Source organism: Leishmania major, chromosome 27 (assembly GCF_000002725.2).
Source record: "Leishmania major strain Friedlin complete genome, chromosome 27".
Lineage (NCBI taxonomy): Eukaryota > Euglenozoa > Kinetoplastea > Trypanosomatida > Trypanosomatidae > Leishmania > Leishmania major.
The window spans coordinates 797,490-821,050 of NC_007268.2; the positions used below are offsets into that span (position 1 = coordinate 797,490).

General features: G+C 60.8%; 6 protein-coding genes across 6 annotated transcripts; all 6 read right to left on the reverse strand.

Annotated features, from left to right (window-relative positions):
* Positions 1-2,349, reverse strand: LMJF_27_1850 (paraflagellar rod protein-like protein; the record flags this gene model as incomplete). Its single annotated transcript, XM_003721944.1, has 1 exon — positions 1-2,349. One exon carries the CDS (start codon positions 2,347-2,349, stop codon positions 1-3), a length of 2,349 nt encoding a protein of 782 aa, XP_003721992.1.
* A 1,255-nt stretch (positions 2,350-3,604) lies between these two features.
* Positions 3,605-6,199, reverse strand: LMJF_27_1860 (hypothetical protein; the record flags this gene model as incomplete). The annotated part of the gene is made up of 1 exon (XM_003721945.1): positions 3,605-6,199. One exon carries the CDS (start codon positions 6,197-6,199, stop codon positions 3,605-3,607), a length of 2,595 nt encoding a protein of 864 aa, XP_003721993.1.
* A 2,475-nt stretch (positions 6,200-8,674) lies between these two features.
* On the reverse strand, positions 8,675-10,633 carry TRYS (putative trypanothione synthetase; the record flags this gene model as incomplete). Its single annotated transcript, XM_003721946.1, has 1 exon — positions 8,675-10,633. The coding sequence occupies one exon, from the start codon at positions 10,631-10,633 to the stop codon at positions 8,675-8,677; it is 1,959 nt and encodes a 652-aa protein (XP_003721994.1).
* A 691-nt stretch (positions 10,634-11,324) lies between these two features.
* LMJF_27_1880 (conserved hypothetical protein) lies at positions 11,325-12,899 on the reverse strand (the record flags this gene model as incomplete). Its single annotated transcript, XM_003721947.1, has 1 exon — positions 11,325-12,899. The coding sequence occupies one exon, from the start codon at positions 12,897-12,899 to the stop codon at positions 11,325-11,327; it is 1,575 nt and encodes a 524-aa protein (XP_003721995.1).
* A 1,176-nt stretch (positions 12,900-14,075) lies between these two features.
* LMJF_27_1890 (putative endo/exonuclease Mre11) lies at positions 14,076-16,637 on the reverse strand (the record flags this gene model as incomplete). The annotated part of the gene is made up of 1 exon (XM_003721948.1): positions 14,076-16,637. The coding sequence occupies one exon, from the start codon at positions 16,635-16,637 to the stop codon at positions 14,076-14,078; it is 2,562 nt and encodes an 853-aa protein (XP_003721996.1).
* A 1,402-nt stretch (positions 16,638-18,039) lies between these two features.
* LMJF_27_1895 (conserved hypothetical protein) lies at positions 18,040-21,573 on the reverse strand (the record flags this gene model as incomplete). The annotated part of the gene is made up of 1 exon (XM_003721949.1): positions 18,040-21,573. One exon carries the CDS (start codon positions 21,571-21,573, stop codon positions 18,040-18,042), a length of 3,534 nt encoding a protein of 1,177 aa, XP_003721997.1.
* Between the last annotated feature and the right edge of the window lie 1,988 nt (positions 21,574-23,561).

Below are 23,561 nucleotides of genomic sequence, written 5' to 3' on the forward strand. Positions count from 1 at the left end.
TCACAGTGTTTCGGGTGTCTCGCGCACCGACTGAACGTAGTTGATCGGGAACAGTCCTGTACGCTGATTACACACGCCTTTAAACCAACCCTCCTCCGGCGCGCGGCTGATGCATACGATTTGTTGCCCGGCCTCAAAGGTCAGCTCATCTGGCGCGCGGGCGCGGTAGTCGAAGAGCGCCTGGAACGTCGCCCCTTCCATGTGCGTTGGCGGTGGCGCAGGGGCAGCAGGGGCAGCAGATACGGCCGCGGCGGCATTAGCGGCGCTCGTGTGGATGACGGAGCCGTTGCTGTTCACCACGTGCGTCGTCGAATATGCTACCGGCCGCGAAGTGTGAGGCGAGGTGGTCGCACCGCCTGCTGTTCCCTTCGAGGACAACGATGTGTTTGTACCACTGACGCCGCCAGAGCGCGTACCATCCTGCTGAATCATCGCGTGCACGCGCTCAACGAAGCCCAGTGGCGATGACTTGGCTGGTGATGTGCCTGTGACGGTCGACTTGATGCCCGCAGCACCGTCAGCGTGTTGCGCCGACCCGCGAGTCCTTGAGGACGTCATGTCGCCAACGCTCCTAGCATTGCACAGCCGCTGCTGGCGTCGATGCTGGTTGCGCGTCGACATCTTCTGCGTCTCTATATCGCCCCGCAGCTTCTCGATCGCGGCCGTCTCGCGCACAACCGTCGCTGCACCGTCGCTCTCCGAGTTGATGAGGGTGCGGTAGTCTAGCATGGTGCTCCAGCGACTGAGGTTCATTTTCTCTACAATAACGCGAGGGTGCACGTACGCGATGCCAGCAAAATCGAGCGATCTCAAGGTCGGTGTGACGGCCCGCTCCGCCCGCTCTAGCTTGTGCCGGATGCGCATCACTTCCTCCGCCACCTCGTGCCGCTGCAGCGCCAGCCGCTGGTCCGCCTCCACATACTCCTTCGCGTGCGGATCGAGTGTGTCGGAGAGGATCTCGCGGTGCATGGTGTTCGCCCGCATTTCCTCGTCCATCTGCGTTAGCCGTCGTTCCTTGCGGTAGAGGTAGCGGCTGGCGGCGATGTAGTAGTCGGAGAAGCGCTTGAAATGGTGCTGCTGCACGAGACGCAGCATCTCCCCGAGCGCGTTCTGCTGCTTGTCATACTTGGCAGCAATGTTGTCGCAGCCGTCGAGCGCAAAGTCGTTGAGCGACGTGGCGACGTCACGCGCGGCGGCGGCATTGTTGATTGTGTCCTGCAGCTTCTGCGCATGCTCCGCGGCGGCCTGCAGGAAGCTCTCGTGCCCGCTCCGCCGCCCCGCCTCGCGCTCCTCCATCTCGAGCCGCCTCTCCACCTCCTTGCGCCGCTGCTGCGCCAGCGTCGCCAGCTCACTCGAGCATGTCTGCAGATCCTGAAAGAGGGTGAAGATGCGGTTCCACACGCTTTGCTGCTTCTCCTTGTTCTGCTGCAGGAACTCGTCGGACTCGGCGCGGTCGGCCTCGTAGCGCTTGCGCTGCTGCGCGTCATCGGAGTTGTAGTTGGTCATCTGCTCCTGTATCTTGAGCATGTCCTCCTCGCAGGCTTCGATTTGGCGGTGCTTCGCCTCGATTACGGCGGTGATATCGCGATCCACCATGCGAAACACTGCCCAGCGCCGCCGACGTTCGCTGTTGCGCGACTGGGCGTAGTAGTTGGAGATTGTCGGGTACTGGTCTGTGATGAGGCGCAAAATGTGCTCGTACACGTCCAGCTGGCGCTTCGAGATGTCCTCGGCGAGGCCCATCTCGCCATTCGCAATGCTTGTCTCCAGCAGCTGCTCGCACTGATCGATATCTGGTGAGAGCTCCTCAATCGCGTTCTGAAACACTGTCAGGTCGCCAAAGACGCCACGCGTATTGCCGTCGTCGATGAGCTTCGTCTGCAGGGCGTTGGTGATGAAGACGAGGTCACGTGGCTCGAAGACGACGGACTTCAGCTCCGCCTCGCACTCCTCAATGAAGCGGCGCTGCTTTGGGGTGATGAAGGAGTGCGACTTGGTCTGCTGCAACGTCGACACGAGCTGAATCACCGCCGGCAGCTCTGCAAGCTGATCGCCGTCCAGCTCGATGTTTCGGCGCACAAGTCGGCGCTCCGCCATGTGCAGGTTGCAGTGCTCAATAACCGCCTTACTGTTCCAGAAGGCACCTTTCGGCGCCGTCACGTGCTGCTGCAGCTCCGACAACTGCTGTTCGCATCGCTCGTACTGGAAGTCCAGCTGTGAGATGCTCTGATCGAGCCATGACTGAAACGTGCGGAGGAACTGGTCGCTGCTCACGATAGCCTGCAGCTTCGACTCTTCCTCGAGGTAGACACGCTTGTTGCGCTCGAAGAGCGACACGGTGGCGGCCATCTTGTCCTCCCAGCAGTGCGTCAACGGACTTGGACGCGCGTCTGCCTCTCTGCCTGTGTTAGTGAGTGTATGTGTTTGTGTGTGTGTGTGTGTGTGTGTGTGTGCGCTGCCGTCGATGCGTAAATCTGCCGTGATAGTACACTGGAGAAAGCAGCGACGCACCCCGTTACTGTCGCGTTGGGTGTGCGAAGATGGAAACGTCTGTCGGAGAGTTGGTCCGGGCGTGTGTCCTGTACCTACGTGTATCTGCGTTTCGAATGGGGAGACTGAGGCGAGTCTTCGATGGTTTGTGCGGAGGCGGCCTTGTCCTTGTCCAGCTTAGTTTCCCTGCGTATTTGTGAGGAGAGGGGGTGCCGGTAGAAAACGACAGGAGGGAAGAGAGGGGGTAAAGAATCGGCACCATCGGAGGCCGCAAAGATGAGCAGGGCGGCTCAAAGACCGATGATGTACATTGTATACGGAGTGGAGCATGCCTCGCTGTTTGTGTAGGCGCGTGCGTGCACGCGCGCACAACCGAACACGGAGCAGTGAAGGGATGAGTGCCGGGACCAAGCACCGGGAGCGTCCGAAGAGGGAGAAAGAGAGAGACAAGAAACGGGCCGGACTGTCGCATCATCAGCCTGTTAGTCGTGTCACTCACGTGTCTCTTTTTCGACGGCTTTCGAGCCGTCTTGATTAGCGCATCAATGCAGCTCTGCTCTTCGATCCGCCGTTGGTGCCTCCTGAAATGCTCGAGGCTGACGAGTAGAGAGCGACTCTCCACTCCTCCAATTGCCACCACGCCACCCTCCTCTCCAAGTGTCGCGCTCGCGTCGCGGTAGAGAGTTCGCAGATGCAATGGTAGTGCTCCATGTACATGCATGCACACGTGCTCGGCATGCGCATGTGTGTGTGTGTGTGTGTGTGTGTTTCGGTACGCATCTAGGGAAACATACCATGAACAAACTAAAGAAAAGAGAAGCACTGTCGCACGCTCCGCGTGCACGGCAACCTCTACTCCGCTGAGTAACAGGTAAGCGTGCGTGTGCGCAGACATTCGCCTGCGCGTGCGTCGTTGTACGCGTGCTGAGTTTCATCGACCCCTTGATGCTGTCCCCTTTACATGTGCCTGCACAGACATTCAAGGGAGGGAAAACGCCACCGAAAAGAAGAGTGCCGTGAACGTGTCTGCGAGGTCTGCGTGTACGATGCCCATATGCCGCGCCTCCACCAGCGACACGCACACACAGAGAGAGAAATCGCAGGCGTGGAAACGTCACATACCCGAGACCCAGCCGTGGTTCAGATGTGCCTCCAGCTGCGTGCGCCACTCTGTGTAGCCGTCGCCGTTAGCCAGCTCGTCCCTTTCGTCTGTCATCTTGTCATCGTTCGTGTCATTGCTGCTGTCGCTGCTCGCAAGCCCGTGATGTCCGCCGCGTGTTTCCTCCAGCCTCCTCGCGGGTGAGGATGACGACGACGCGCCAAAGCCGTCAGCGAAATTCGCCGTCTCGAGGAATTCCCAGTCGTTAGACGAGTACGCCAGGCCGTCATCGGGCTGCGCTGCCACGCTGACGTCGCGTTCATGCGTGGCAGCGAGATTTGTGAACGTCTGATGAGATGAGAAAGACAATACAGCAGGGGACGACGTGCGAACGAGCTCCGCCACCGCGATGGGCGCGGCAGCAGCAGCTTCTATGGCAGTTGGCGCACGGCTGCTGCTGCCGCTGTCACTGACGCGTGACATCTGGGGTGGCGAGGTGGCGAGCGAGTGGGAGTGGGGCCGTGGCGGCGACGAGGGCGCCAACGACGGCAGCGACGCAGGATGCGAGGGCAGTGCCTCGCCTTGTGGGCCGGAGCTCTGTCGTGGAATCGAAGAGCAACTCGGTGTCAGAGGTGGTCGAGAGGCTGAAGAAAATGATGATGCCCTCACCGGCACCGCACAATTCAGATGCGCAACATCGCTGGAGCTGTGGCTGTGTGTCGCCTCGGTGACCGTGACCCCGTGGTCATCGTGCTGGTGTGCAGCAGCAATCTGTGACACTGCCTTGGAAATAGTACCGCGAGATGTGTCGACAAGCCCCGGACCCAACGCCGCCGTTCCCCGAGTCGACGTGTCTCGACTGCGCAGAAGCTCCAGCAGGCTTTGAGCGGCAGACATCGGTGCAACCTGAGGAGCGGCAGCAGCAGCATCGAGGGGAGTACTCTCGTGCGTCACCGACTCTGTTTCCATAGCGGCGTTCATTGTCGCCGCATGGCCAAGCCATGACGAAAGCGGAGACGGCAGGGTGGCATGGAGAGATGTGCCGCCCTCGAGAACTGCAGCAGCCCGTGCAGCTGTTCCACGGTGCAGAGGCGATGATGTCGACTCGCGATGCGCCATTCCCGAAGCAGGAATCGCAGCCGGCGGCGTCCGGCTCCACGGCGTGCGCATCTCAAACGCTTCTGTGCCGCCGCCGCGTAACCCCTGGGCCGCGGCCCCCCTGTCCTTATCCCCCCACGCCGCGCTCACCTCGTATCGAGCATGCACACCGGTGCCGACATCGTCCCAGCTGCCATCCCATAAGGGCTGATCCCGCGGCGCCTCCACAACCTCGTGCACAGGGGCAAGGGATTCCGAATGGAAATCATCAAGCTCATGTAAGTCACCAGGTCCCTTGGCGACTGCTGCGCGCGACCGGCCATCCATCTTCCGTAAGGCGGCATCGTCCTCGCCTTGTCGGCTGTCACTGCCGCTGATGCCGTAGACGAGATTCGATGAGCGGCCGAAGGAGCCTCGTACGAGTTCGCTCACGGCGGACAGCGATGCGGGACGCCATGGAGAAGATGACGCTACATCCACCATTGTCTCTGCTGCTGCTGCTGGCGCGGCCAGTGCGCCCGGCGACATTGGTGGAGTGCCGTCCGGCGCCGCCCTCTCCGTCTGAGTCGATGCACCGGTTCCACAGGCGATCCCTCTGCCGAGGACATCCACCACCCGCTCAGACCCCTTCACATAAGCCACAAGCAGCTCAACACTGCGCCGCAGGTGCCGCAGCTGCCGTTTAAGATGGGCCTCGCGCTTTGCCGAGGCCTGGGCGCCGGCCTCAAGGACGCGTGCATGGCGCTCCCAGGCGGCACCGTCCGCCAAGGCCTGCAGGAACAGTGCTTGGTACAACTCAACGTTGTCTCGTTTACCATCAGCAGCATCTGTGACGGTGCAGCCCGTTCGTTGCGCCTCCGCCTCCAGCTGGCGCAGGAGTCGCTGCAGTCGTGAGGTGGGCCGACGAGGTGACAGCGGCCGCGAAGACGATGCGTCAAAGTGAATGATGTCGGCCGTCGGAGTGGCTGTCCTTGAGGGTGAGCCCAGCAACGGCGAGGACGGCGGTGACAGCTGCGGTCCGCGGTGGTGACGAGCGAGCTCTGCCTCGGGTATTCGATCCTCTACCGCCGCGCGATCGGTTGCCCACCGCCGCGACCTCAGCGGCGGTCCCTGAGCCTCAGGAGGCCCCTGCTGCTGCTGCGCTGACGCGTCTGCCGCACTGTGTAGGCAGTGAGCCCGGGAGCAAGGCCCATGCTTGACGCGGCGCGCATGGGCAGCGTCGGTGGCGGGAGTTGGCGGTGCCAGCACGGACAACGTTGCCTCACACTTCATGGGGGAGTCATCGGCGCTGCGGTGAATAAAAGGGTCATGGTAATGGTGGCGCTGGTGCAGATGCGACGACGACGAGCCGCCAGGCGCTACGCCTGATGACGGCTGTGCGTAAGATGGGTAAGGTGTGCGTACGGGAGAGTGGCGAGCGTGGCAGTGCACTGGCTGCCGGCGGTGAGGCGACAAGATGAAGCGCCTGGTAAACGCTACCTCCGATGGAGCCGCCTTCAGACGACCGGGCATGCTCGCCCGTTGTACAGCGCACACCGTCGCTCTATGGATGTGTTTTCGACGTGTGCACTGGGCGTCGCTGCAAAGCAGCCAAAGAGCCTGCGTTCAACGAGTGGCTACCACGACGCAGATATAGACAAGACGCGCAAGCACAGCGACATAAATGCAGGTGTCGCTGCTCCATCACACACACACACACACATGAAGGCCATTGAAGATGCGCGCAAGTCCGTAAATGGACACGGAAAAAAAGAAAAACAGGAGAAGAAAGCCAGCGGGAGAGGCGAGTACAGTCAAGTAAGAGCAGGGGAAGGAAGCAACGAAGGGCAAGTGTCCCTGTGCCCTCTTCTCCAACAATTTTCTCATTTCTTAGCTGCTTAGCATCACTGCGCTGAGGCCGGTTGCCGCTTGGCGATGGCCCGTATATCCTTTGGTGCTACAAGCAAACGCGTGTCTGTGTGTGTGTGTGTGTGTGTGTGTTTGTGTGTGCGTGTTCGTGCGTGAATACGCCCACACGCGCGTACCCTCATGCCTTGCGTCCTCCCGGACAGAGGCGGAAGCGACAGGAGAGAGGGAGAGTCACGAGAAAACAAAAACGGCGGTGTAGGTGGCGGATACACAAATCGCCCTCCCCCCTCCCCTCGAACGCCGCCGCGCATCCTCTAGCGCTCTGCCCTCCTTCTGCTGCCCTCCTCGTTTTCTTTCCTTCTGTTGCATTGAACTACCACCACCACGACAGGCAGCCACCAAAATCGTCAGCTTCGTCGCTTTATGCAACGGCCATGGCCTGCGTGAGGCATGTCTTGCATACTTGCATTTTTTTACGCGTGGAGAGCGAAGGGGGAGGGAAGAGGGGGAGGAGAGGACGCCCCCATTAAATGCTTCGACGTGTTTCATTTCGAAAAGGGGCACCAACCAGCAAAAAAAATAAGCAAATTAAACGGGTTCAGATAGATCCGCCGTGCGAGCCGCTCCACACGCACACGCACACTGAAGGCAAAGGAGCGAGAGAGAGAGAGAGAGAGAGACCCGCATCAGTACACGCATCGGTGCATCCTAACGGTGCGAAAGAAAGAGGAAGGGAGAGACAGAAGTGTTTGGGCCTGTCACGTCGGTCGGCTCCCGCTCTCTGTGAAACAATACATATACATAAGGTGGCGCTGCGCATACGTTTGTGGGAGCAGCTCGTCGTGGTAATAATAAGAGGAGGAAAGGAAGAGCAAAAGGGGGCACTGTCGCGGGAGGTGACCATGGAGCGGGGCGGGCGGCTGGGTAAGGGGTGGGTGGCGCGTGGGGCACCCTCGTGTGTGCGTGTGTGTGTGAGTTGGGGAAGAAGATTTAGGAGCTAAAATAAGGTGGAAGAGAGATGAAAGAGTGCGATGGGGGCACTGGCGGTGATGGCGGGTCAGCCCCGTTGCTGTTATCGCCGTCATACACATACGCATGCACACAGCGGTAGAGGGGGCGCACGTATGGACACGCTTATCGAGTGACAACACAACGAATACACCTGGAAATAGGGGAGAGGGGAGAAGAAGGTCAGCAAGTGACAGACGGGCACACATCAAGAAACCCAAAACAAAGGAGGGGCACACACACACACACACACACACAAGCACACGAACGCAGCGAGGGGAGGCGAGGGGAGGATGCTGCACAATACACACAAGAGAGCGCCAAGGGGGGAGAGAGAACAAGAAAGTGAGTGAGCGAAGAGAACTAAACTGGAAAAGAAACACAAAATAAAATCAAAATAAACAACAATCAGCATTATCTGCCGTTGGAACAAAGGAGCGGGAGGCGGGGGCAACGACAAGGAGACGCCGCTCAGCCCCTTCACCCTCCAGGCCGCGCACGGGCACGTCCGTTTTTTTTCTCCCGGGCGTGGAGAAGAGAGCCCCACACGCGCCCGAAACAAGTGGATCAGCAACACGGATGGTCCTCCCTCCCTTCCCGTCCCATGCGCACTCGCCTCCCCTCCTCCATCTGCAGAAGGGCGCCATGTTCTGCTTCTTCCTACATCACGTGCCCGATTGAAGAACGAGGGACCGAGAGAGTGAGTGCGATGGTCTGCAGGCACCTGCGCAGACCATCGCACTCTCATCGCATCGTTCTGCAATCAACGTCCAGCAAAGAAAATACTTCAGCGAGGCAAAGCAACGTGAAAACGCAGACAACAAGCACATACGAAGCATGTGTGTAAATATATATGTAGGAGTCGTCTACGTGGCTGAGGTGGCTGCGGACGTGCGTGCGCAGTGAGCAAAAAAGCACGCCCGATCGTTGAGCATCCGTCGTGGCGGCTGTCTACACACGGTGGCGAGCCTCAGTAGAAACCTCTGCAGATCGCAGAGCTGCCGTGGCCCCCCCCCTGCCACAGCGTGCAGTCGTCACTTTTGTTGTTTCTTGCTTTCGCACCTACGTGTGACTGTATGTACGTTTGTGGAGAGTGCGCATGTGTTGTTCATCGCGCTTGCAGCCCGGACGTTACTCGTCCTCGGCCATCTTGTCGATATCCTTGAGCGTCACGGGGTGCGGAAGTTTGTCGGTCTTGATGCGAACGGCAGCGAAGGGGCTGTCCACGCCGGTGATGACTGACTTGTCCTCACGGATGCCGGTGCCGCTGAAGGCGTCGCCGATCATCCAGCCGCCGATGATGGCGTAGTAGTCATCCTGCTTCTTCAGCTCAAACAGCTGTTGGTAAATCATGTTGCGCTTGCCATATTTGCCACCAGACTCAGCGTGCACCACGCCGTCGCCGGAGGTGATGATAACGTTGCTGCCCACGCGGCCGACAATCGGCTTCTTGGCGTACCCGTGCTTGCGCAGCTCGTCCGTCAACTCGTACTCCGCCTTCAAGATGGCTGGGTGTTCGGGGTGGTTGTGGTAGATCATGGGCAGGATGGCCTTGTTGCTCGGGATGACTTTCCACATCGGCTCGAAGTAGAGAATTTCCCAGTCATCGCCGAGGAGCAAGTCACACAATCGCACCTTGTCCTTCGGGGACGGCTTCCAGTTCTCGCCTCGCTCCTCCCGGGCGGCGTAATAGTCCGTGATGGCCGACTCCCACATCCACGTCTTCCACACATTGCGCACACGCACGCCGTCGCTATCGACAACGTGACCATTATCATCAAAGCGGAACTCATCGAACAAGATGCACAGCTTGCCCTCCAACCCGACTGCCTCAGCGGCCTGCATGCAGTAGAGGGCCGTGTACTGCTCTTCCCTTTCCTCATCAACGCAGAAGTGAACGCGGCCAGTCGCCCCGCTGTTTGCCCACGCCATCTTGAGGTTGCGCTCCACCGCGAAGCCGGAGCCGCGCGTGTCCTGCTTGTCCAGCCCCACCGACTCGGCCCACTTTTGCTGAATGAGGCCGCACTCTAGCAGCGTCGACGCGCTGTCAGCATTGTACTCGAAGCACTTGACCTCGCCCGTCTCGTTGTTGAAGGCGAAGTCGAAGCGACCAGAAATGTACGTCTGCTGGTACTTCCACGAGTGGCGGATGCGGGGCCAGAACTCCTCAGGAATGGCAAAGAGCCGGAGCTTCTCATCGCTCTCGATCACCTGCGCGGTTGCCTCCATGAAGATGGCGTGCAGCTGCGTTCCGTACGCGACGCACCGCAGGTGAAACTCGTGATTCGACTCGTAGTAGCTGACGACCTTCTCCTCCAGGCGGGTACGGCTGACGTCCATGCCAAACTCCTCCACAAATAGCCGCTCCGCCGGGTTGTTCATGTCGAGCCAGTTCGCCTTGGACTCCGTCGGCAGAAAGTTACGGCGCAGCAGATACGGCTTCGGCGGCTCCTTGAAGTGCAGTGACGGATGCAGCGCCACCGGCGGCGCCCCTTCCGGTCGATTTGCGCGGCCAGGAAACGTCAACCACCCAAGTGGGATCTCGATTTCGTCCGCGTCAATGTCATCGATGATGGTCCAGATGCCGTCCCTGTGATCAAGCTTCAGCTTGTACGCGCAGGAGGACTCCCACTTGTGGAAGCGGTAGTTCTGATCCGCGACACATACGTAGTCGTCACCCACCTCGGTGATGGTGCCGACATGACCAACTGGATTTGCATCGGTGGAGGGGTAGACAAGAAGCGCGTCGGCCTCTGGCTTCGTCGTAGTACCGTTGCGCACTTGCAATACCGCGAAGCTCTCCGTCGTGGCGGCGTCCCGCACCTCCTTCAATTGGAAAATGTGGCAGGCCCAGTTCACGTCGGGCAGCAACAGTCCCTTACGCACCAGTAGCCAGCGGCGCGCAAATTCGACGCACTGGTACTTGAAGCCGAAGAAGATGTTGTCCTCAATGTTGCGCTCGCCGGAGAAGTAGTGATCGTGCTTGTTGCTGTACGCCGGGACGCCACCCGGGGCGTATCCCTGCACAGCACCAAACGGAATGTGGCCCGGCTTATTAAAGCTCACAGACGCGCGCTGCAGAGATGACATGGCTTATAATTGGTGTGTGTGTGTGTGTGTGTGTGTGTGTCTGCCTGTGTCCTTGTACATGCACGTCGTCGCTGGCTGGTGTGTGGTGCTCGCTTGTGTCGGGATTGGATTCGAAGGAGCACGTCTTCTGTCGTCTTTTCCGGTTTTCGCTCGCACTTGCTTTCTCCCGTGACTTCGATGAAGATGGCCCGGGATGTGTATTCTACTGAAGTACCGGTGGTGGTGGTGGCGTACGTTGAAACTTACGGAGCACACAAGCGAAAGGAGGATGCGGGAGTGGGGTGCGGGAGCGCAGATCACACGAAAAGGACTGTTGCGCCAGCGATGACCGCAGTGGCGCAGGCGAATGAAAGAACGCATCGCTGTCGTGGAGGCAGTGGGAGAAGAAGGGGGGGGTACGGCAGCGCTCCTCACGCCCACCTCCTTGTCGCTTGCTGGTCGCGCCTTCGCTCGCGTCGTCTTCTCACCCCTTCTGCTCATCCCTTTGCGGGCTGTCCGCGTGCTCACGGCACGACAGCCACAGCGGAGCCGGCGAGACAACGACCGCGACAAGAGGCAGGAGAGTGTGCTGACGTTCAAGTAGGATCCAAAAGGAAAACAGCGGCGAAGGGGCTGCGAACACGACGTACCAGCCGCGCCCACTGACACACATATATAGGTATATAGATCACCTTGAGTGCTGAACAGGCGTTCACTTGGCGCTCTCTGCAGCACTCGTCGCCACTGCTGCTGGGTCCCCGCCGGTGTAGCCTCCGGAAGGCTTTTCGGGGAGCGCGTCGCTCGCATGGGGCTCCACCTCCGCCAGCAAGCCAGCTTGCAGAGGAGCGTACGTTAGCTGTAGCGGCACACCGAGCTGCTCTGCCGCAGTCTTCCGCTCTCCTTCCAGCATCTGCTGCTGCTCCTCACGGGCGCCAAATACGCGAAGGCTCGCCAGAACCTCACGTTCTTCAATTAGCCGCCCGTCCAGCCCAACCTTCGCACCGCGCAGGAGGCTCTTCCCCTGCGTTGCAACGCCCTCCACCAACTCCGGACGCTTGCCGACCCACCCATCGTACTCCAGCAAGGAGCGCGGCGGCGCCAGACCCGGGTACAGCGCCGTGCGGCCGGGATTCAGCGTCGAAAGCGGCACCTCCCACGGCTCCTCGAGGAAGGCCCGCTCGAACTGCTCCAGCAGCATCGGTGGCACGTAGATCTCCACAGTGAAGCTTCGGTTCATGATGAGCGCCTCCTTCGCCTCGTTGCTCAGCCGATGGAACCCCTTCACGACAGCCTGCTGGTTCAGCTTGCCCAGCTCGCGAAGGAAGCGCCGGCCGCAGGAGTAGTGGCACAGCGCCGGCACGCGCACCACATCCGCCACAAACGGCACGGTCCCCTGCGTCACCGCCGTCCACCGCAGGCTGCCCGCGGCAGATGCGGACGACACTGATGACGACGCGTGCCCCAACTCAAAAGCCTCGTAAAGAATGTTGCGATACGCCGAGATCATCTCCACCTGAGCCTCCTCGCGGTGAAAGCGGTCGTGGCTGATGTCCGGGTCGATGCAGACGGCGGTGTGGAAGTGTTGGCGAATCGTCTGCAGCGAGGAAAGAAGCGGCTGAGCCGCGGTAGAAGCTGAGTTCGGTATGATCGGCGTCGTCTGCCGCACCTGCGCACCGGGCAAGAGCGTCGTATCACCGTTCTGCTGCAGATGACGGCGGTTGCCCGAGGTGTAGAAGAAGGCAAGCGACTCGGGTGCGGCAACGTTGGCGACGGTGCCGTCGGCGACGTCCGCAGCAGCATCAGCAGCAAGTGCGGCCCCGGTGCCTGCCCCAGTCGTCCCTGCCGGCGCGTCCAGCATGGGGATGCCGAACTCCGCAGTGGGGCGGCGCTCTAGCACCCGAGAGAACGACGGTTGCTCGCCCTCCAGGGTGACCCAGTCGCGGTAGTACGCCGGATGCGGACTCGGAAACGGCAGCGGTGCCGGGACCATACGGAGCTCAATGGGGTCCACCACAAGCACGTGCCAGTCGCGCTTCTCACGCAGCGCTGCCTCGGCTCGCTGCTTGTCCTCCACCACCTTCCGCATGCGTGCGTCGCCTGCCATGCACTTCTTCCTCTCGAGTGGGTTGCCCTCGCTGCTCGTCGGGTCGTCGGCGTTGACAGCAGTAAGGAGTGAGACGTCGATGGGGCCGTAGAGGTCAGACATCTGCGTCAGCGGCACAATGCGCAGGCGGCTCTCAAACGCTGCGGAGAAGGTGTCGCGACCGCGGGGTCGGTTAAAGGTCATGCCGGAGCGCCTCAGACGGCGCACACGCGACTCATCGAGACCTGAGTGGAAGTTACGGCCCAGCGTTCGCACAGCCGTTGTCAAGCCGGCGCAGGAGGCAGCGGAAAAGGAGCTGAGCGCGACAGACGCTGCTGCTGAACGTGAGAAAGAGCTATAAAGAGCCACCGACGAGTACCTTCTCAACGCGCCGATGGGGTAGACGCGGTTGGCGAGGATGTCGCTGCTCCGACCGTCAATGTCACATGCGCCGTGGAAGAATCGGTTCAGGAAAGAGGGCAGCGCAACTTGTTGGTCGTTCGCAGCTGCGCGAGGTGTACGGGCAGCACCCCGCGCGTGAGGGTCGACGTCTTGGCGATGCACAGACAACGCCAGAGATGCACGCGCCACTGCCGATGCAGGTGCAGATGAGGGACGATGCATTACTAAGGCACTACTGCGATTGATGCATCCCACGCCCCACACTCTATCATTGCACGTGAGCAACCCACGCCGGCGCAGGCGCACAAACACACAAAGATGCGTGTGTGAGGATGTGCAATCACTGCACCAAGGTGATGGACGCCCTGAGCTCGCTAATGAGATGCTGTGGATGACGATGACCACCGCCAGATACGCTCGCACTTCCCAATGCGACGAATACGTAGACGGCGCCGAGAGGAGGGGGTAATAGCAGCCATCAAGCCAGAGAGAGCAAGTGAGCGAAAGGAAAAAGAAGGCAAGTGGTTGGGAGGGCAGCGCTAGAGACAGAGTGCGTGCGCACCGAGCACACGTTACCGACGCTAGACTTGTTCCCGTTGCTGCTCGCTTGTTGCTCCCTGTGCGTCGAACGAACAGGATAAGAAAGATGAGCGCGAGAACGGTGGAGGGGACGGGGCGGCGCATGCTGGCGCGGTGCGGCGGTCCGCTATCCGGGCGCGCGAGAAGGGCAAGAGGCAAGGGGGAAGGGCGCGAGGACCATTTCGGTTTGTGGTGCAGTAACCTTGAAAAAAAAAGGGTCAAGAGGCAGGGGACGATGGCAAACGCCCGCTCTCACGCGATGCGCCGATGGAGAGACGAAGGCGCAGCACGAGGCGGCGCTCTCCTACGACAGAGAAGGACACGCCCGCACAGACGCACGTGCAACCAAACGGCCGACGCTCCCCCCCTCCCCTGCCGCCGCTCGTGCTAGTGCCACTGCTAAAATCCACCGGTCCACTTGGACAGAAGATTCACCATGGCTCCCTTTGACGCGCCGACACCGCCGCTGCTGGTGGCCGTGGCCGGTCTGTTTCCAGGTGGCAGCACCGCCGAAACCCCCTGATGCGCAACGAAGGTCAGCGTAGGGCCTGCGTCAGCTGCCGTCGCCGACGCCGCGTTCAGTGAGCCCGCGTTGGCTGCCGATAGTGCGCCTTGGCGAGCTGCAGCACTGCCACCGCCGCCGCCGCGTCGCGCGCTGGTGGTGCGCTGCTGTTTTTTAGCGGGGGCGGGAGCCTTCCCGGCATTGCCAGCTTCATTGCGAGCGCGGCCGCGCCTAGAGATGCCGTGCACCCTGCTGCCATCATCGTCGTTTCCGTCGAAAACGTGCACGGTGCTGGCCTCATGAGGACCGCCACCACCGACGCCACAGCTCGAGCCTTTGTCGCCAGTCGAAATGGCCTCCACGTCGCAAACGTGAGCGCTTCGCGCTCTCTTCGAGGGCGGGTACACCTGCTGCACCGCCTGCGCAATCACGCTGTCGATCGGCATTCGATCCAGCCCATCATCAGGAAGCTCCTCACTCTCATCGTCTTGGCCGTCCCCGTCGGCACCGGCCTTGACGAAGACACCGCTGCACCGACGGGCTCGCTGGCCCGGTGCGCCCACCGCTGCGTCCACGTCATTTTCGTTTCCTTGTTGGATGGCATGTTGCACCAGACGCGAGACGGGCGTTTGCGCAAAATGACCATGGAAATGGTTTTCACTGCCGCTGCCGCTGTGGCTAGTGGTGAGGTCTGCGGGAGGAGCGGCGACGCGCATCATCTCGAAGGCATCGAGCTCACGTCGGCGCGCCGCTTGATGCAGCGATGGTGAAGCAGCGCCACCTCGGCCTTCTCGCTCATTAGCGACGCCGTCGTCTTCATTTTCTTTAGCGTCGTCCATCTGCTGCTGTTGTGCCTCCTCCAGCTGAGCAGCCCGCGCGTAGCGCTCGTTGACGTGACGCTTGTGCGTGGCAACCTCCTCCGCAACGCGGTCCGGCTTCAAGATGGAGTCGTTCGCGCCGTTCCCTAGCCGGCGCCACACCGACTTCTGCGAGGTGTGCAACAGCTCCATCAGCCGTTCATCGATCGCGTCCCGCTCGCCTTTTTCGGCGAAGGCGTAGACGGCGGCGCTCAGCTCCGCCTCGGAGAGGAGCGTGCACGCGTTCGTCGTGTTGTGGTTGAAGACGTCGGCAACTTTCACGCGGATGTCGAGCGTGTTGAGTTGCGGCGCTGCGGGGACGATGAGGCCGCTCGCAGCAACGCCGCCAGGCCCGAGGGCCGTGCCCAGAGCACCGCCACCAGGTCGCCGCTCCGGCTTCGGTTTTACCGGCCGCAACAGCTCGCCTGGGTTCGCGACGACATCCATGTACTGCTGGCCAAAGCGGTTGAAGTTTGGCTGCGGGTACGGCGCAGACGTGACGTCGGTGAAGTCCACAGCCAAGCGAATGAGTGGATATTTCAGGTTGGGATGGAACGCGAGGACGTCATCGGGGATGTGGCTCACGTGCTCCTCGGCCTCGCTGATCATATCGCTCATCACGCTGTGCAAGAAGGTCTCCACCGCATCAAGCGTTCGGCCGTCAGGCAGATCCTGCCGAAGCTCTACCGTGCGTCGCACGACTGGACGCACGCTGCGCAGCGTGTATGGAGTGAGCCGGTACGATGTGCCGCGTACTTCGAGGATACCGTACTGCTTTGGGTTACACTCCTGCGCGGAGAGGGATGTCATAATGGTGCTGCCTGGCTGCACCACATCAAAGCCGTCCGCCGGCTGCGGCACCATGAGCTGCTCGTGCTCGTTGCCCCAGATCACGAGGTCCATGCCGAAGCCGGCGAGCATTCCCTCCATGATACCGTTTTTGCTCGCCACGCCACGCGCACCGCGGTTCTGATGCAGTAGCAGGATATTGAACCACTTGCAGCCAGGCACCGGCTTCGGATAGACAAACTGAACCTTCTTCAGCCGGAAGCAGCGATGCAGTCGCTCGTCGCGCACGTTACCGAGGCCGTAGAGGGCGATGAAGGTGCTTCCCTTGCGCAGAAGCACCGGCTCGAGGATGATGTCTTCGAGGGAGGTGACGTGGCCAAAGTAGTTGAGGTAACCGTTGGTTGCGAGCAGGTCGAGCGATGAGGTGCCGCCGACGGGGTCGTCGTGGTTGCCGTGAATAGCAAACACCGGCAGCGCGACGTTGACGTTGGGGTCCTGGAAGTTGGCCATGGGCAGCGCGTGCGTCGGGAAGTTCGACGCGGGGTCGCTGAGCAGCGAGAAGGGCACGGCCTTGTTGCCGAAGACGTACTTGCGGAAAAGGGAGCAAGTGCGGACGAGGCAACCGAGACTGGGTTTATTTTCGTGAAAAAGGTCGCCACCGAGGAGCATGGCGTCCACGTCGTGCTCGGTGCGCGCAGCGCGCAGCACCTCCTCGAAGGTGGTGAAGCTGTCATCGCCTCGTCTGGGGTCGCGCTCAGCGAAGCCGAGGTGGTTGTCGGTCGTGAGAAGGATCTTGAAGGTGCTCTCAGACATCCTGTGCGCAAGGGCGGACGCCGTCGATAGCTTGCCCTTGCTTCTCCGATAGACGATCCGCGACGGCCGTTGTGCCGGGCGCGCGCACGGTGCAACGGCTCCCACGGCAACCCCGGACTTGAGGAGAGGGGCAGCAGGAACTGTTTAGCGTGTGCGCGCGCCGCTGCTGAGTCCAATGCTCTTCTTGTGTTGTATGTTTCTGTGAATCTCGCGTCGCTGTATGAGTATGTATGCTTGCGTGGGTCTGTGTAGCGTTAGCTCTATGTATAGTTCTGCCTATGTGCATGCGTGTGCGTCTCGGTGCAGTGCTAGCGACACGCATGAGATGGGTGTGTCTGTAGGAGGCTACAAGGGATCAAGACGTGCGTGCGTCCAGCGCCACGGACGGGATCAGGAGAGAGAGGGAAAGAGGGAAATGGTTGAGAGCAACAGAAATTCAAAAGACGACATGAGACCATGTGCACCGCTCTCGCGCAAGCACCAGTGCGCTACGCGATGCACCTAGTGCGTCCGAAAAAGAAGGGTCGCAACGAGAGAAAGGAGGTCGAAAGTTGCCAGAGGTTCGTTGGCCGAGGCAGTCCGCCTCTCCGGGATTGCTAGTCGCCGCCGCTCCTCCCATCTGCTCGCAGTAGCTGGCCCGCACACAAAGCGAAGCGCAGCTTCCTCGTATGTCTATGCACTGCGCATGCTAATCAACCCCCACGTCCGTTGCGTGCGCACGCGCAGATGCTTTTCTCTGCCTGCGTGTGTGTCGCTCGCAGTGCGAAGCACGCCTTCCGTCGCTCGCTCCCGTATTTCGCTCTGGTCTGTTTTCCTTGCATTCGATTGGACACCTGCGGCATTAGTCAGTCGAGGCCAGATCAGCGGCACCGCCACCTGTCGCTTCCCTGTCCACCACCGCCCCAAAAACAAAACTGCACTCCACTCCACCCCATTCCCACGCCGAGCAAACTCACGCACACAACGCAGGCGAACGCGGCAAGAACAGCAATCCGGTGTGTCGGCCAGCGCCGATCGCCCACGTAGTTCGAACCCCCGCCACCGCGACGGAGGCCACCATAATCGTCTCCACCATCGTCGTCTGGCCGTGGGCTACCCTTCGTAGAGTCCGCCGAGGCGGGCGTACTCGGCGTGCGAAAGGTAGAATGATGAAGACAAGGAACACGAGCAGCGCTCCATCCAGCCAGCCAGCCATCTATCGCCGTCCACATCCTCGCTGAGTTGAGGCAGATGGGCAAGGGGTAAGAAGAAAAGACGCGGACTTCGGAACGCAACAGTTTCCACTTAGCCTTAGAAACAACAGTGACGCAACGCCCACAAACCCACGCGCGACAACGCACGCACAAAGAAGAAGACACAGACAGACGCACACGCGGATATGTCTCGCTCTCGTGCACTACCCTCACAGCTGCACCCATTTTGGCACCGGTATCTTGGTCTGGTAGTCGCGCACCGAGTCCTTGACAGCACGCACCTTGCCCGTCTTCTTGTCCATCTCCCACATGTGCGAGGGCAGCAGGCCAGCGCTGTTACGGTGCATTGCCACCTCCGGGCGGTTAAACTGCGGCATCGGGTGATGCTGACGAACCTCCCAGTAGGTGCGGATCTTCTGCGCCTGCTTCCACGGCGTGACTCCGTCCACAAACTGCAGCATGTCGCGCACCTCGTTCTCGTAGTTGCGCAGGTACCCGTGCGGGCGAGCCTTGTAACGCCACGAGCGGTTAAGGGAGAAGAAGTAGCTGGCACCGATGTTGTCCGTGCGCATCGTTTCGTGGATGATGGGCTGATCCGCCTCTTGGATGGCGATCCATTCCCACGGCGTGTACCGTGGCAAGTAGCCTTGGCGGACGTAGTCGCGGCGGTGCGAGATAGAGAGAGGACGGTGGTTGTCCGCCCGCGATGTGTCGAAGCGGTTCCATTGATCGATCTCCGTGATCTGCTTCGTCGTGCGGTACCTAGAGGCGGCAACGCTGTTTGTGAGGCGCCCCTCATACTTCTCCAGGAAGTGGTCACCCGCGCCGTTAGCGCCTGCGCCGGCAGACGAGCTGGGCGACAGCTTCTTGTTGTTGGGGTCGGCAACGTCGATGTAGCGGCGCAGACCTGCGGGGTTGTACCGGCGCGATTCGTCGCCGACCGTGCGCTCCGGGCCGTGGTAGCGGCGCTGCCAGATCATAACGTTAGCCAGCGGTACCTCCTGCACGACACCGTCGGCGTAGAAGGCCACCGTCACGAGTCGCGGATCGGGGTTGAAGAAAGGCTGCCGATAATACTGAACAATGCGACCTCGCTGGAAGTCGCCGGTGATGGCGGCCCCGGTCTTGTCCTCTCCTGCAGCGGCGAGTCGCCGGCGCGCGCGCACCGGCAACCCTGGGCAAAGCCCGTCCGCGTGCGTCGCGGGCGACCACCCCTCCTCTTGATCCGCCGTCGCCTTCTCCCAGATCGCGTCCTGGGTCTCGATGTAGTTGCCGCGGTTGTAGTCGTACTCACCAATGCCGTAGTTCAAGGCGTGATTGTACTTGGCGCTCGCCGACACCTCCAGCGGGTACGCGGAAAAAACCTCATCGGTCATCTCCATGGACTCGCCCGACTCGAGCCGGATGGACAGCGGCGTCACAGTGCGTTTGCTGCCCGGCAAAACGAAGTACGCCTGGCCATCGAAGTGCACCATCGACGATGACGACGTTGTGCTGCTGCTGCTGCCGCCTGCGAGTTTTTTGTCAGCCAGCGCGGCCGCCGCGCTCTTCTCAACCAACTTCGACGACACGGTGAGCACGGCACCTGTCTCTTGGTGCTGCACGTCCACCACAGGCACCTTGTAGCCCTGCCCTGCCACCTCGCCGTACTGCTCCTTCTCAGCGATGTAGCGGCGGCCGCGCGTCACCTTTGCCCACTCGCTCAGCTGCGCGTCCGACTCCTGCTGCACGTACTGCTGGTACATGGCACGCTCGTCAGAGTCAAAATATTTGAGGACCTCCTGCGGCTGGGCGTACTTGATGACCGGCTCCGGCGCCTTGCCAGCCACCTCCTTCGTGAAGCCGCGGTTCCAGCGGTGCTGGAAGCCTTCAAACAACAGCAGGCGATTCATGTAGCGGCTACTGAGAATGTGCTCGCGTGTGTCGGCCGTGTTCATCTCATCTGCGGCGTGCTGCAGGTGCAGGTTGAGCGCACCGCCCTCCGCGCGCACGACAGACTCAACAATGGTGGGAGAGGGTAGCACGTACACACCGAACCAGTTGCGCAGTGTCTCAGCGTCTATCTCAACCTCGTCATCGTTGAGATGCAGCTTGGATGGGTCGAACGGCGTCTTCTCACACAGCTCGTCCAGGGCGAGTCGCCGCGCCGTCCGCTCAGCCGCCGTTTCGTTCGCGACCGGCTCCAGCCCATGCAGGAGCGCCAGCTCGCGTCGCTGTTGGTGGTGCGCTCGGTAGCGAGTAAACAGCTCCCACTCAAAGGCCTCAGGGCGCTGCTTCAAGAGGGAGAAACCTTCAATGTCGCGGTACATGCGGATGAGCCGCTGAGCGCGAAAGTCAGGGAAGGGTTTGAAGTAGTCCAGCGGGCGCTCGCCGCGCGCGTTGCGGTGCGACAAGACAAACTCGTCAATCGACTGCTGAATGGGGACGCCGTAGTGGACCGTGTTGCGCTCTGTCAGATCCTGCTGTCCGTGCGCGACGCGGTCCTCTCGACGCGCCATGTCAAAGCTGTTGGTGAGAAGATGCCCGACGCCTCTCTCCGTGCTGCGCCGCACGTACGGGTCAACGTGTTCGTCCGTGATCGTCCGGCGGTACGCGTCAGAGGCAAAATTGACCGCGTCAAGCAGCCGCTCATCGTTCGTGTGCTTCTTGAGCGTCCGCCTGTCCGGCCCACCGTCCTGCACAAGCGCGCCTTGCCGACCGAGACCGAAGCGCTGCTTGCGAGCCTGCTCCTTGGCATGTTGCGCACTCCAACGGCGTGCGTGCAGGCTATTGATGACGTCGCCCGTCAGCGCTTCCCCAAGCTTCGGCTCCTCGGAGGTGGTGTTCTGCGCGTAGGTCTGCCAGGCCTGCGCCTCCGTGTCGAGCAGCGCCGCCGCACCGCCTCGCATGTTCTTCATCGCCTCCTCCATGGACGAAGGCGGGATGACAGGTGGCAACTGCTGCGCACCGTGCGGGCGTCCTTCGCGCTGGGCCGCGAAGCGATCCATGTCGTAGCCCTGGAAGGGAACGCGCGATGTGCGTTGCATGACCTTGAAGTCGAAGCGCTCCTTTGCGCGTAGGCCGTGGGCGATGCGCAGCTCCTCATCCATGCCGTCATCCACTGCGGCGGCGTAGTCTTCTGCCAGCGCGTCGACAAGTTCGCCTCCACTGAGGCCGGTGGCAGCGGTGTACGACACACCAGGAGCGGTCGAGGAGGATGACGACGTGGCGGCGGCACGGTAACGGTCCAGTATCGCCTGCTGATACACCTTTTCGTCACTCTGCGGCCCACTCGTCCGCAGCTGGTCCATGGCAGCGAGTGAGGCGTTGCCCGGGAACGCGCTGCGGTGGCGATCAGCCGGCACATGACGCTGCGTGAACGCTTCGCGCTCTGCGTCGCTGCTTAGTTGCCGTGCCGTCGCACGGGCGTCTTGCGACATGAAAGCCATAGATTCCACATCATGTTCCAGCCAGTTGCGGCGCGCCGCTGCCGCCGCGTACGAGTCGTGGGCGCTCCCGCTGCCCTGCATGTGGGGATAGGCAATACTGCCGCCGTGCACAAAGTCGCGCGGCGCGTACTGCGGCGCATAGCCGGTTGCTGGGTCGCGGTAGTAGTCCTTGTGCGCTAGTCCACCGAGGGGATCGACAGGGCTCATCAGCTCCCGCTGCAGCCGCAATGCCCAGTCGGACATGGGCAACTCGACATCAGCACCGAACGAGGAGGTGTGCGGTGGTGGCGGCGCTGCACTACCCGCAGAGCTCATGGTGTGTGAGGCGCCAGCTGCACCGCGCCTGCTACCGCCTCTGTCACGACCGGCAACCGCCGACGGGATGGGGAAGGAGGAGGTGGGGTCAGCATTATCACGAATAAAGGTGTGGAGGCCTCGTCCAGCCCCGCTTCCACCGCCACCACCCTGGTTGCTGCTCTGTGCGCGGCACGACGTCTTCTGAACCGGAGAAGATGAGGGAGCCGTAAGCGATCCGGCGGCCGCCGCGGCGCCGAGGACCCCACCGGTGACGCCGCAGCGACGACGCATCATAGTAAAAAGGACTTGCGGCGCCGCTGCTGTAGCCTGCAGACACAAGCGCAACCCGCTACTGTTAATGCGGTACTCCTGGATACTAAAAGAGAGAGAGACGGACAGAGATGCGCGCGCACACACGCACAGACGCGAAAGAGAGGAGAAGTGAAGGGAAGGAGCATGTGCGCCTGCGCACCATTTCTTGTTTTCTTTCTGCATGGGAAGAGGGAGCACGTGTGGTGGGCCGGGTGTATCAAACAAAATGAGTGCACACACGCACACACAGATACGCGTTAGCGTCATGAAGATCACCGCAACACCTTGATTGCATGAGTGGTGAAGTGGTACTGAGAGAGAGCAGAAAAAAAAAGGTGCTGCTGGAGGGGCAGAAGTCGTTCACCCGTCCCGTGGCGCTCAATCAGCTCTCACGCATCCCATTCCTCCGCTCTCTTTCTCGGACTTTCATTCGACGCTGTCGTTCGGCGTGGTGAAGTGCGTCCAGGTTTTCACTGTCTACACGGAGAGTAGACAACGAAAAAATTCGTAAAGCCGTCCGCAGGGAAGGAGAGCAAGTGCAGGCGTGTTTGTGTGTGTGTGTGTGTGTCTATGCGGGAGGGGGGAAAGGAGGGTCATCACGCGTTCATGGAGCAAAGAAATCGAGAGATCCACGACGAGCGTAGATGGTGAAGATGAAGCAGCGTCTCGGTGCCTCAGAGAACGAGCCATGCGACTTTCTTCTGTGCTCTTGCAGTTGATACGTTGAGCAGGGTGGCTCGTGGCGCACACGCATAGAACGGTCAATCATGCAGAGCAATCATCTCCACGTACTCTTCCTTGTCGAGCAGGCAGACAGACACGCCAGAGGCGAGGACGCAGAGAAACAGCACCTCGGAAACAGAAAGACGAGGAGGCTCCAAAGAAGAACGATAGGCGGATGTGCCGTTGCGAGGAAGCGAAGTGGGACACACACGCGACACACGCGAGCATAGCCAGTAGCAAAGTCAGATACGCAGCGACACAACAACATACATGATCAGAAGGTAACGACAGTCAGAAACACAATCATCGCTTCCCGACTCTGTGTCTCATCTCTTCCTCTCTTCCGTTAAAATCCACTCGATTCGCGTCATCCCCCACCGGCCCCCACCCACCCCTCACGAACACCGCTGGCAGTGACAGCAACAAGAGGACAGTCGAAGAAGAAAAACCGAAATATTTTTGTTGTCAAGCGAAAAGCACACGCGTCCACCAGGCATACACGCGTCAGATCCGGTCAACCCCGCCCAGAAAGCAGCGTACACACACAGGTGTGATGTGCCCGCAAACCGGTCAACAGCAAGGGAAGCACACCTGTGAAAGCGTGCCGAACACTCATCGCCACAGCACCACACCACGCCACACACACACACACACACACACACACACACACACATACAAACACACAGAAAGAGAAAGGAGAAGAAGAGAGAGCCAATACAAGCGGAGAGGAGGTGGTGGTGGCGGTAACGCATACAGTACGTGTATGTGTGTGTATGTGTGTTCCATGGTGTGTCTGGGTGATCGGCACAGCGAGAGAGAGAGAGAGAGAGAGATGGTCGTCTGCAAAGGACGTAGATGGGAGAAGCGCACGCGAGGGGGGCGAGAGAGAGCGAACGCGAGAGGGAAGCTCAAATAATAAAGGATGCGCGCCACGCAACTGCCGTTCTCCATCCTCCCTTCGCGTGAGCGGG